The 13635-nt window shown below is 40.4% G+C and overlaps 1 protein-coding gene across 3 annotated transcripts in view; it reads left to right on the forward strand.

The window, feature by feature from the left end:
* olfm2a (olfactomedin 2a) overlaps window positions 1-13635 on the forward strand; it is a 111232-nt gene that overhangs the window by 75895 nt on the left and 21702 nt on the right. For all 3 annotated transcript variants that reach the window (XM_026945958.3, XM_026945957.3, XM_026945959.3), the window contains exon 2: window positions 12419-12568. In XM_026945958.3, coding sequence (XP_026801759.1) covers window positions 12419-12568 — 150 coding nt within the window. The remainder of the gene's footprint in view (window positions 1-12418; window positions 12569-13635) is intronic.

Raw genomic sequence — 13635 nt, forward strand, 5'->3', positions numbered from 1 at the left:
TGACCTCACTAATGTTCTTGTGGCTCAGTGGGCAAATCCCCACAGCCACACTCCAAAATCTAGTAGAAAGCCTTCTCAGAAGAGTGGAGGATAACCGCAAATTGGGACTAAATCTGGAATGGGATGTTCAACAAGCACATGTTGTATGAACTTTATGGGCAGGTGTCCACAAACTTTTGGCCACATAGTGTATATCTAATAATATCCTTTATATGTTTTCAATATTTATGTTTCCTAAGTAGTTTATTTATTATATTTATGGGTGTATATTTTATTTTAGTCATCTAAAGTTGCTCTGGAGGAAAAAATAATAATTTTATATATATATATATATATAAAAATTATATACACATAATTTTTTTTTACTAGCTTGCAGCCTTAGTATTGGTTTACTAAAATATGTTTCTGTATTTGTTTCTGTTCCTAAAAGTATTCAAGTAGGATTGCACTTACCATTCTTATTCGAGATCATTATTTAGATTTAACATTGACCTTCTGAGGCTTTTGCTTCTCCGCTTATGTTGCTCATAAATCAATAACTATAATGAAATAATTAATGAACACTTAGTGAATTATTTGCTCTAATTATAAATCATTTCCTCTATTTTGGCTTGGTTATGGCCTACTCAAAGCAGAGTATGTATGTGTGTATGTTTTTTTATATATATATATATATATATATATATATATATATATATATATAAATATACTCTATTTGAGTAGACTATAACCAAGCCAAAAATAGAGGAAATGATTTATTCATGCTAATATTGTTAATATTCAACATTTGACATTTTGAGAAAAAAAAAAAAAAAAGTGTCGTATGCAATTTTTGAAAAAGTTGCTCTTTCCTTGCTCTCATTTTGCCTTCTACATTGTCAGAGTTGCCTAAACATGGCGTACCTGGTACATGTGAGCCTCAATTACTACAGCTTCACTTGAATTAGTGGGGAAATGTTGCACCTGGGTTTTATTAGTGTGTCCACTGAGCCTCGAGTCACCTGTCTGTCTACTTTAAGCAAGCCGTTTTCTCTGCGTTGTCAGAGAAAGGACTGAGGTGAAACGGTAACAACAACCTCTGACTGACTGTGTGCACTTGTACTGAAAGACACATCGGCCCTGCCACTAGCTTGGGTGTGTGTGTGTGTGGGTGGGTGGATGCTGGGTGTGTGTTGCTGGTTCAAAGGCCAACACCGAGGCACGCTGTCTCTTTGATTCTAGTCTAATAAGAGAGCAACGAGGCAGAAGCCTGAGGAGAATATGCGTCTGCTTCAAAAGAGCAAGCCAAACAAAGGCTGAACCCTTATGCACCCCAGCAGCACGGCCTCATTAGACCCAGAGACTGAGCGTTAATATCATGTGTGTGGACTGATCCAGTGCCTTAGGGAGAAGATTATGGCGCCAAACATGGAGAAATTAATATGAGAAATTCCCATTACTGGCTAAACTAGCGGCTCAGTGGGAATTGGAGCCATGCTGTTGTGGAGATGTTTGCGATCTGCCTGTAAAGAGAGCACCATATGGCCAGAACACAAGCTGGGGTGAGTCAAAGCCTGCAGTCTGCTCAGCAGGGACCTCAGCATGGGACGGAGCCAGAGCCAGAAGCACCGCCTGCGCAAAACCCACCAACGCACCAAACTCCGCAGCACACTGACACGCCAACACATAAACATGCTAATGTGCCAGTGCACAAGCATGAACTTGTTTAGAGAGTGGTTCTGGTCATAAAGTAATGTTAGACTGGCTAATGAACATGCTAACACGTGAGAATACCAACACGCATCAGAGGAAGGCATGCAGTAAACGCACTGATACGCCAGTACTCCAGCATGCCATTTAAACAGTTCATTAGGAAGGAAATAAAACACAACCGGCTATTCTTTTATAGAAAAGTAATCAATGAGATGCTGGAGTTACTATTAGCACTCCAATTTTTTCCAGTAATTTCCAATAACAGCATGTCTTGAAGTGTTTTATTCATTTTATTCCTATACCACAGCAACAGTTAGTTTTTTTTTGTTTGTTTTTTTTTTTTTTAGTTAAAGCATTGCACGTTGTACTTTAAGTGTAACTATAAACATATATAATGTTGTGGAATGTCCAAGAAACAATCTTATTCTAGTTATCACTTACATTTTAGCAACTATAAACAGTTGTTTCCTCCCTTTTCCTCCCTAGCCTCTCGTTTTCTCTTTCTCGAAGTTAATATGTTAATGTTTTAGATATATTAAAAATCATATATTATCTTTGTCTGAAACAATGTAGTAAACTGCACACTGAAGCTAGAATTACAACATGGGGCTGTTATTAGAGTATGTTAGCCAAGCATAAATGGCTAGCTTGCTAACAGTGTGATTAAAATAAGGTATTAAAATAACAAAGCTAGCCTGTTAGCATTACACGTCACTGATTAGACCAATGGAATGTCATTAGAGTTAGCTGGAAAGATAAGCCTGACTAGCTACATTTAAATAGCAAGCTAGCTCTATAGGTAGCTATTAAGTAATAAACACAATAGCATATTAAGTAAGCAGGGAAGAGGTCTTGGGGAAGGACAGGACAGGAGAGCAAAGAAATGGAGAGTGTGTGACAGATTTTCCTGCTGCCCTTAGGCTGGTGCACTGCAATCAGTATGTGACTGTGTGAAAGGCATCATGATGGAAGAGAGAGCAAGAGAGATGGAGAGATCATGAATAGAATATAACACCTAAGACCTGGAGCTAAGGGGAAAAGTTTGAGATACAGTCTCCTCTGAAAGTATTTGAACATCAAGGCCAATTCTGTTGTTTTCTGCTATACACTGAAGGCATCTGCGTTTACGAGACGATAGATCGGAATTTCAGCTTTCATTTCCTGATATTTACAATTAATTAATGTTTGGTTGCATATCCCTTACTTGCAATAACTGCATCGAGCCAGTGACTCATTGACATCACCAAACTATTGCATTCTTCTTTTGTGATGATTTTCCAGGCTTATTCTGCAGCTTCTTTCAGTTGTTGTTTGTTTTCAGGGGTTTATTCCTTCAGTCTCCTCTTCAGGAAGTGAAATGCTTGCTCAACTGGGTTAAGGTCTGGTGATTGACGTGGACAGTCTAAAACCTTCCACTTTTTTTCCTCCTGATGAAGTCCTGTGTCGTGTTGGCGGTGTGTTTTTGGTCATTGTCTTGCTGCATGATGACGTTCCTCCCAATTAGACTGGATGCGTTTCTCTGTAAACTGGCAGACTGAATGTTTCTGTAGACTTCTGAATTCATTCTGCTGCTACTGTCATGAGTTACATCATCAATAAAGATTAGTGAGCCTGTTCTAGAAGCAGCCATGAAGCCCAAGCCATGACACTGCTTCCACCATGCTTGATTAATGAGCTCATGTGCTTTGGATCATGAACAGATCCTTTCTTTCTCCACACTTTTGCCATTCCATTGCTTTGGTAGAGATTATTCTTGGTTCCAGAACTTTTGTGGCTCATTTCTGTATTTCTTTATGAATTTGAATTCTTACTTCTGATGAATGGTTTGCATATTGTGGTATGGCCACTACATTTCTGCTCTTATAGTCTTGTTTGCATGTTGGATTGTGATATCTTCACCCCTGCCCTGTGGAGATTGTTGGTGATGTCTAACAATGTTTATAATCAACTGCTGTTGTTATCCTTGGCCAACCTGTTTGATATCTAGTTGTTGGTACACCAGTGGTTTCTTTCTTTTTCAGGACATTCCAAACTGTTGTCCTGGCTAAGCCCAATGCTTGTGAAATGGCTCTGATAGATTTTCTGTCTTTTCTCAGCTTAAAAATGGCTTCCTTTTCTCCCATAGACAGCTCTCTGGCCTTCATGTTGGTTTATCCTTTTTAACAACAAATGCAGTCTTCATAGATGAAACCCAAGGCTCAAACCAGGAGTAGACATTCAGAGCTATTCATTGTTTAAACAATCCATCTAACAAGGGCACACCTTGGCAACAAGCAACACCTGTCAGTCACATGTTCCATTATTTCTGATCACTTGAAAAATGGGTGGGTTCTAACAAAAGGTGCCATGTTCTAAGTTCTTTAATACATCTAGATATAAATATCAGAAAATGAAAGTGGAAATTGTGATCTGTCCTCTCATATTCATCTTTTCATCTCAACCCCAATTGTCTTCAGTGTATACCATACACCATAAAATTGACCTTGCTGTTCCAATACATTCAGAGGAGACTGTATATCCCCCTATTTTTTTCCATCTCCTGTCTGCCCTAGCTTTCTGAAAGTTCTAATAGACTTCCCGTCATGCTCGTAAACTTTGGCACAGCCGATTTACGACCTCGTTTTATCCCCTTGACTTTACAGTCACAAGCCCTTAGGGTCGGCCTAATGAAATGAGCTCGCGACTCAATCCTGCCTCCAGCTCGCACACGTCTCTAATTGGTTAATCTCGCCCTCGCTTCGCTGGAAACCGAGAGCTGGCATGAGCACCAGGTCACCCTGAATTGTAGCTTTCTGTGCTATCGAGCCACACATTGATTGCTCAAATGAATGCCGATATGCTGATTGACTCAGGAGAGAGAGAGAGAGAGAGAGAGAGAGAGAGCAGGTGGGAGGATGGTGGTGGAATAGGAGATGGGGGGGCACATGTGGAGTTTGCCGGCTGGGTAGAACAAAGAGACGTGATTGCAGAAGGAGGACTAGTAAAGGTCATTCACAGAGAGAGATTGAAAGGATGCGAGTACACGAGTGAGGGAAGGGATATTTGTTTTATATGGAGTGTCGAATCTGTTATTGTAATGTTGATGCTTTCTGGGTTGGCAGTACCGTGCTGATGGAAGCACGCTTGTTGAACTTGCAATGAGAGCCTGAGTGAAAGAGCGGGGAAAAGACAGACAGAGTGCAGCAGCAGGTCCTCATGGGTAATGGCTGTAATAGAGATGGTGTCACTGTTTGGCAGAGGATGGGCTGAGTGTGAGAGAAAGTGCCAAGCGCCCCTTGAAATCAGAGCTTGCCATCACCCCTCTGCAGCTCTCTACTTTCATTCTGCCTCCTGTCAGTCTCTCTTCTCGTTCTTGCTCTGATTCTCTCAGCTTGCTATGCTAACACTGCGTTCTTTCTACTGCTCAATTTCTTTCTCTCGACCTCCCAGGCTTCCCCCACTACTCTCCACTTCTTTTCTGTCTTGTTCTGCTTGATAAAGCCGTTAGTGTGTCCTTTTTTTTCTACCTTTAGCCTGACATTTCTGTTTGTCGGAAGACAGAGGTGCAGCGTATTAGGCATCATGCTAACCAGGTGTGTGGGATAAAACATACTACTCCTGACACACAATACAGAAATCCACTCTTTCTCTCCATTTCAAGAATATTGTCACTTCCTCTGAATTTTCCTTCTTGCCCATTGTTTCCTTAATGCCTCAGCTCTACACTCTGCTATTATGCATGTGAAATCTATTCATCTTCTAAATAACATGTTTGTACACAACCTGTAGTCAGTGAGTCTGTGGTGAAGCTGCTGTAATGCTTTTATTGACAGGATTGTGAGTCCAGGTCCTTATCTAGCTCCAGTGCTCAATAATGTCTATAATGTGTTTCTAACACCACTGGCCTGTTTCACACACCCACCTGTCAGCTTTGTGCTTCACATTCACTGGGTTTACATACACGCAGGATTTGAAATTAGCACCCGCCCACTCGGCAAAGGAGAGTAAAATTATTGACACTGATGGGTAACTCTGCTTATTTATCAGCTTCTTATTTTAAAAAGGCTGTGTATAATTGAGTCTGTGTTACTCCTCATTTAGTACACTTTCTGCAGCTTTTCCTAGTAGCTTCATTTTATAACCTGATGCAGGATTTCTAGCGCATGGCATTTCAAGGCGCTCATTTCTGGAAAATTATGGGAAAAGTATAGACACTTTTAGCTTTATATCCATTGTCTTGAGCAGGCTTTTATTTTCTGTTCTAGCACAGATTCTCTACTACACATCATATGTTTTATATTTTTTTGTTATACATTTAATGACACATAGCAGAAAATCTGAACCTATAAGTTTGGAAAAGTGTTGCACAGGTTTGGAATTGTTTCTTGGTGAAAAGGCAAGAACTCCTAAGATGGAAATTTTCCTATTCCTCATCTTGCAGAGGCTTCTCGAGACCAATCTTGGTGACCAGGATGAGAAGAAAGTATGGAATAAAACCAGATGAGGCTTGCTGTTATAAGAAAATAATCAACACCATTGTGGCATGATGCCTCAAGTTTTTCTATAACAGCACGTCCCACTTATACCACAGCAATTTGCCAGTGCTAACAATTTCTTCTTAATTATAGAATAACTATTTATATATTTTTTATCTATTTATAGTTACCTCTAACATTATGGAATATCCATAAAACATTAGTTTCTGTGGCGTTTTTTGTTCCATATGCGTCATATCTAACTGTCCGCTCCTACGTACATGAAAGTGACTTTTTCTTGACAGTAGATGGAGCGTATTGGTGGCTTGTATAAGTGCTAGAGTGGGCTAGTAAAAAAGGAGTTATTCACATATATACTGCATTTAGTCCATTTGAATCTATCCCTGGTGAGTTCAGCTGCTCTATGCATTTCTTTTGGGCAAGTGAGAACACAGCAATCACATTTGGGTGAGACCAGAATAAAAAAAAAAAAAGAAAAATAATGGTCTGAGATGGCCTGAGAGAAGTGGTCTCATTCCACATCCAAGCAAACTCAACATTGTATGAAACTAAACCAATCTAAATATGGAACCAAACCAAAAGCATGAATTTCACTCTAATTCAGAGTGACAAATCATAAGAGGTAGGTCTATAGACCTTTGTGTAAGGAATTTAAGTACTGGACAGACAGAACAGGGAAATTTCCACCATTTCAAGCTCATGAGATCTCTCATGGTCAGATCTCTGAGAAGGACATGCCTGGTGCCCTGGAAAACCTGAGTCAGTGTGCAGTTGCGTAGATGCAAATACACACACACACACACGCACACAGTGAAACCCCATGAGATTTGGATCTGAGACTTATTCAGCACTTCTTCTTTACCCTACTGTCTTGTGTGTGCATAAATAACTGTAATGTTCTTCAACATAGCTGCACACACACTGATCAGAAACCTACGCACAGTGGACCGGAGAAGCAGCGCCTGAATTAAAATGAGTCATTCCTGTGCATGCAGGTGTTTAAACCTGCATATGCTACCAATTAGGGATGAAACTGAATATGAATACATTATTGGGATTGAACAGATAATGTGTTCTAAATAAATACAAATATGAACAGGAGGCACAGTATTTTTTATTTATTTATTCATTTATTAATTATTTTTAACATGAACGTATGCCAGTTCTTACTAACTGCTTCGTCTGGGTAAGTGGTTTAAATTAGTTTGTATATATTTTGGGAAAAAGAGCCAATTAAATTTGTGAGAAAATATCACAGGCATATACAAACAAATAATAATTAAAAAAAGTTCCACACACATCCCTAGTTGAGCCTAATTATGAATTTGAGTGATGGAGAACGGTAAAACAGAGCCAGAATTAACAGACCACCCTGATAATCTGGCATTCCTGACCGGTCGGGTTAGGCCACGCCCACTTCAGATTTTAATCTGAATGCAGAAATGGATATTTGGAGCACTAAACAGAGATATATATATAATTATACACACATACATACAAAGTGCCATTCCATTATATCCTTACTGCCTAGGCACCTTGCTTTCTTCTCCCTCATTTGCAGCAGTAGTGGAGTGTTTTCAGCAAAAGTAATAGCTCAATAGGTGGAAATGATTCAAAGGGACTCCCTGCTGGCTGCAGCTCCTATCTTCCTCTCTCCCATAGCTATCACGTGCAGCGCTGTTCGCTGCCATGTGTGATGAACGCATGCTGCTCAGGTGACTGATGGGACACGATATTGCACCGAGAGGCTCCAGGCTGCTCGGGGCTATGGACGAAACCCCAAATCTGGAGCTAAAATGTATCTGACAGGAAGCTGAAGGAGCAGCAGGGTAAGACGAAACAGAGTTAAAGGCTGCAGTGCTCTGGGCCAGGCTAGGAGAATTGGAGAAGATAAGATTAGATGTGCTCATGGGCTGAAGGGAGATGTGTTTTGGCTCGTCTGAAGATAGCTCACAAATATCCCAGTAATAAAGAAGCAGCCGCAGCTAAGCTCAGATGTCTGGTTTGTCTGGATAGATCACTCAAAGGACAATAGGCTTGTGTATGGTATTGTCAGGTACTGATGTACAAACTGCCTAGGACTTTCAACTGAGTCTGGCTGTCTGCAACCTTTCTAATTCATATCATATTCTGTATCTTTTCCCTTTTAGTGATGAAAAATAGCAGAAAATTTTTTGGTTTTAAATATTGCATTTCATGATGAAAGAGCAAGAATTTGTGATTTCTCCTCAAGGACAAATGATGGGACGTACATACAGCAAGCAAGTAATAAAACACAACCTGGCATGCTGTTATAGGAAAATAATCAATGATGGCTGAAGTTGATTATCCTGAAGTGTTTTATTCATCCTATACCACAGCAATTTTCCAGATTTGCTAATGGTAATCACATCGTACTGTTAAATATTCGCTGGTTCATTGCAGAAGCAGCTTTCTCAATGAACAATTTGATCTTTGCAGAAGTCTTTAAGGCTTTTTTTTTTTTCCTCCTTGCTCAAAAGGTCTTTTTGCCATACACCTAGGTCTACTTTGACCTTCTGAATCTACATCATCTTTTATGATATCTGGTATTATATTCTATGTATATTCTTATAATTATACTCACTTTGTTTTCCATGCGTGTGGAATTCTTGATGTGGACATGATGTAGGAATACACCCTGGATGGGATGGCAGTCAACTGCACGGCACCATGCACACAAAAATTCACACATACCCAGGGGCTATTAACAGTAGCCAATCCACTTATTGGCATGTCTTTGGGAGGTTAGAGGAAACCGGAGGAAACCCACATGGACAACTCTACATTAACCCAAGCTCAGGATTGACGCAGAGACTCTGAAGCTATGAGGCGGCAACGTTACCCTCTGCATCACCATGTCTGTAATTCAATTAGTTTTTTGAATTGCACTCTTGGTAATGTTAGCTTTGTGTTTCTTTAACATTTCTGTGTGTAAAATCCTTCCTAAAACTACAACCTACTTAGCAGTTGAGATTACAGTCATTAAGACCTGTTGATGAAACTGACCTCTAGTGGTGGAGGCAGAAAACCTCCATCCATCCATCCATCCATCCTCTGTACTGCTTATCCTACACAGGGTTGTGGGGTAACCTGGAGCCTATCCCAGGGAGCTCAGGGCAAAAGGCAGGGGACATCCTGGACAGGGTCCCAACCCATCACAGGGCACAATTGCGCGCACACTACAGACAATTTGGAAATGCCTACAATCAGCCTACAATGCATGTCTTTGGAAACCCCTGAAGCACGGGGAGAACATGCAAACCTAATGCACACAGAGCAGAGGAGGGATTTGAAACCCACAACCCCAGAGGTGCGCGGCCACAGTGCTAACCACTAACCACCGTGTCCCCTGGGAGTAGAAAAACATAAATCTAGTGAGACAGAGAGGCATAGAGAGGGCTTTTTTCAGTTCTGAGGCTACTTGTGCCTTAAGGATGAAATAGAGGGATGAGTATGAGTACTGGTATAAGGCACTCTCCTCTTTCAAAATAAAAGGATGTCTTTTGGATGATGGTATCTCAGGTTCTCTGAACTTAATCTATGGTTTAGGTTTCAAATCTCAGCTGATAGGATCCAGACTGGCACAACTGTCTAAGGCTTAGTCCTAGTGGCTTGTCATAAGACTGAGTTTGGCTATCTATGGATAGCAAGGAGACCTTTATTGGTTGGAAGGATGACCTGATTATCGTCTGTCAATTAGTATGACGCTAGCTAATTGTGGATGTGTGTTAGCTCATGTGTACAGCATATTTGTGTAAAGCTGCTGTGTCGTATTGCAGGAATAAGAGTAGTGGCTGGGTTCGTGTGTTAGCTCTAACCTTGCCTGGTTGGTAGTTATCATGTGACAAGAAGAGATCTAGATACTGTGGTGGAAATTGGCAACAACTCACATAAGTAGAATTAGTTGAAATTTGGGTAAAAATGTCCCAGCTCATGCATGCCACTACCTCTGCTCCCCTTGAACAAGGCCATCATCCAAATGGCTGCAGCAGAGACCCTGCTTACAGCTGGGCTTTGGACAAAAGCATCAGTTAAATGAGAAAATGTTTGGCTGGTGCAGTGCATCAAGTGCATAATATCTATTCCTGTTACATTATTGTATAATTGTTCATATGAATCTTAAGTGTGCACACAGGAAATGAAGACTGCGGTGCTGAATTCAAAAGACACAAAAGTATAATAGTTCTAAAGGAGTCTATAGGGGCATGTCCAAGGTGACAAAGGGGGCAGGGATAAGAGCACACTAACTGGTGACCGAACTGGATTACTTATGGGATGATGTTTCATTTGCAGAGTATCTGGTTTGATCCTTGGTGCAAAATATGCAAGGAATAAAACACTTGGGGGGTGTGATGAAGAGTTACTGTTACTACCCCAAAGTTGATCATTTTTCTATAACATGTAACAAAATGTTTTATTCCTCTTATACCAATAAGTTTTTTTTTTTTTTTTTTTTTTTTTACTTGACATGTCATACTTTTTATCCATTTACAGTTACATTTACTGTTGTAGAACATCACAAAACAAGTTAGCTCCTCTTATCACTTACGTTATAACGGCTACAAACATTCGTTCCCTCACGGTTTCTATTTTCTCTCATTTGAAGACAAAAACACAGCTTGTCCTTTTACTGAGCAACCACAAAGCATAAACTCCTACATCAGAAAAAAAAAGTTAGTTACAGCTTTACCTCTGACTGCTACAAAGCACTGACACTGGAGACTCCTTCCATAAATATTACATAAATATCTCGGCAGAGAAAACTTATCATATCAACAATTACACATTTTGAAAATCGTTTTTGTGGAGCGTCCCCCATACAAGTCCCTATTTAAGTTGTTACTATAGAAATGATGACATTACCACAACTGCGCTAATATAAACCCGAACTATTGACAGAGCTGTTATAGAAAATTAACGTCAACATCATCTGCTCTATAGTTCCTAACACACTGTTGAGAAAACGGTTCCTCAAGGTTTCATTGGAAATTTACAGTTTCCTTGCTTCCTGAAGCACTTCTACTTTTTCAGATAGGGAAAACCTGTCTGTTCTTTTCTAGATATAACCTTTAAAGGTTCCTCCAGAGGGACAAAAGGTTCTGAAGTTAATATTTAAGTGTATTTAAGGAATTTGGTCAAAATATCTACAATGCTACAATGATGATTTACATCAGCATTAGCTAAATATGATTCATTAAGGCTGCATGGGCTGGTAGTTGGTGTGGCAAGGCTTGTTTCAAGGGTGGCAGCTGGTACCCTGTGCCCTCCCACATGGCCACACCCAGGGGAGTCTGGAAATAAAGAATCAAAGAGAAAGTGTCTAGCATAGCCTCAAGCACTGCAAGAACCACAAACAGGAAAAGATAAATAGTCGTATAAGTGTGTGTGTGTGTGTGTGTGTGGAGTCTAGTAGGACACTGAACACCCTTGCACTGTATTTTTAGATTGTTAAGCTTTAGTGTCATTTTAGGTGAAGTTTATTTTGGGGGTGGAGAACTTGGTGCTGAAAATAGGGATCCCGGAGTGCACAGATGAAAATGCTCTTGAATAGATGAGTAGGGTAAAGCCACAGGGGAGGGAAATGGAGACAGAATAAAGATAGCAAGGGGCAGAAGAGGACACACAGATAATAAACGATAGCAGAAATGGAAGGTGAAAATGGATGGAGGTGAAAGAAAGGGAAACTGATGGGGAGAGAGAGAGAGAGAAGGGGGACAGATGAAGAAGATGGTTGTGGGGTCAGTGGTGGTAATAAGATGTGACAGAAAGCTTTGCTAGCACATAGGGAGGTAGCTAGTTTACACCCTTATCACATAGCATCCTGTCCACCAAGACATTTTAATCCAATGTGGGGAGAATGAGTGGGGGTGAGCGAGGTAGACCTTCTGAGTAGAGAGAGAGAGAGTAAGAGAGAGTCTGATGCTTCCTTTCAATCTGTTTTATTCCCATCTTCCCATCGCCTTTCTATGTCATGTATAGCTGTGATTGTGTGTGTTTGCTGGCAAGCATTTCTAATAGGGCTAAAAGAGATGCATCTATTCTCACACACTCCCCGTGCAGAGAGCAGCTCTATCGATTCCAAGCATCTCCTGTTCCACTGAGTGTCCAAACTGATTAGGAACTACGCCACTCACAAACAGATGCATCCTTACTTCGTCCCTTCCCCTCTCTCACCGTTTCCCCTGGTGTTTCTGATTACATTCTCTCTCCGTCTCTCTCTCTCTCTCTAGGCCTTGTACCCGAGCCCGGAGGAAGGCTGGCAGATCTACAGCTCCGCGCAGGATGCAGATGGGAAGTGTATCTGCACGGTGGTGGCTCCGGCCCAGAACATGTGTAATCGAGACCCACGCAGCCGCCAGCTCCGCCAGCTCATGGAGAAGGTGTGTGTTGTCTAACACACTACAAAGCCAGCCACTTACACGCGCTGAATCAACAGACTGCACATATACACATACAGATGGACTGTTAGTGTTATGATCCAATACTACAACAAATCTGTAGGAAAATGTAGGTACTGCAAACATATCAAAGTTAGAACAAATCTAACCTTGGCTTACCACTGGGGAGCAAAGATGTAAGGAATAAAACACTCAGAGGCTCGCAGTTATAGGAAACGAATCAACGACAGAGTGGTGTGGGGTGGCCTGACAAGAAGGTACTGTTACTACCATGGAGTTGATTATTTTCCAATAACAGCATGTTTTGTTCCACTTATACTACAGCAATTTGCCAATAAGTAATTTTTTTTATTTATAATAGAACACCACAATGTACGTTTTATTAGTTTAGTGTTACATGTTATGGAGCATAGTTACATGTTATGCTGTGTTTCCTAAAAGCATCACATCACCACAATCATTGCTAAGTGGTAGAGTGATTATTATTTTAATCTCTCTCTCTCTCTCTCTCTCTCTCTCCGTCTGCAGTTAAGACATTTATAACTTTTCAAAACTGGGACAAGATCTGGGAAACTACAAACAGATAAAAAGTATGACATCCTGTTTTTTTTTGTTTTTTTTTAATTACAGAAAACAAAAGTAATCACTGGCAAATTGCTGTGGTATAAAAGGAAGAAAAAGGAAGAAAAAGCTGTTACCTCCACAGGAACCACGTTGATTATTTTCCTATGACCACATTTCCTTCATGTTTTATTCCTTTATTACAGGTGTGTAGTGTAAATCTACATTTGTCATTGTGTCACAGGACAAATCCTTAAATCTTCCATCCTGTAACTTTCATTAACTTATGTAAAACAGCTTTTAACACACACAGATGCAGATAATGTATTTTAATCCATAACACAGCTCACCTACACACCTACACATAGTCATTACTCGAACAGGCCAAACGATTAGTTCTCCATTAATTCTGGTGTTCTCCATTAGAGAAAGTTTGTGAGAGAACATGAGGTAGGCATGCTTCTAAAAGAGGGCATGTCCTAAATACT

This window comes from Pangasianodon hypophthalmus, chromosome 23 (assembly GCF_027358585.1).
Source record: "Pangasianodon hypophthalmus isolate fPanHyp1 chromosome 23, fPanHyp1.pri, whole genome shotgun sequence".
NCBI classification, from domain to species: Eukaryota; Metazoa; Chordata; class Actinopteri; order Siluriformes; family Pangasiidae; genus Pangasianodon; species Pangasianodon hypophthalmus.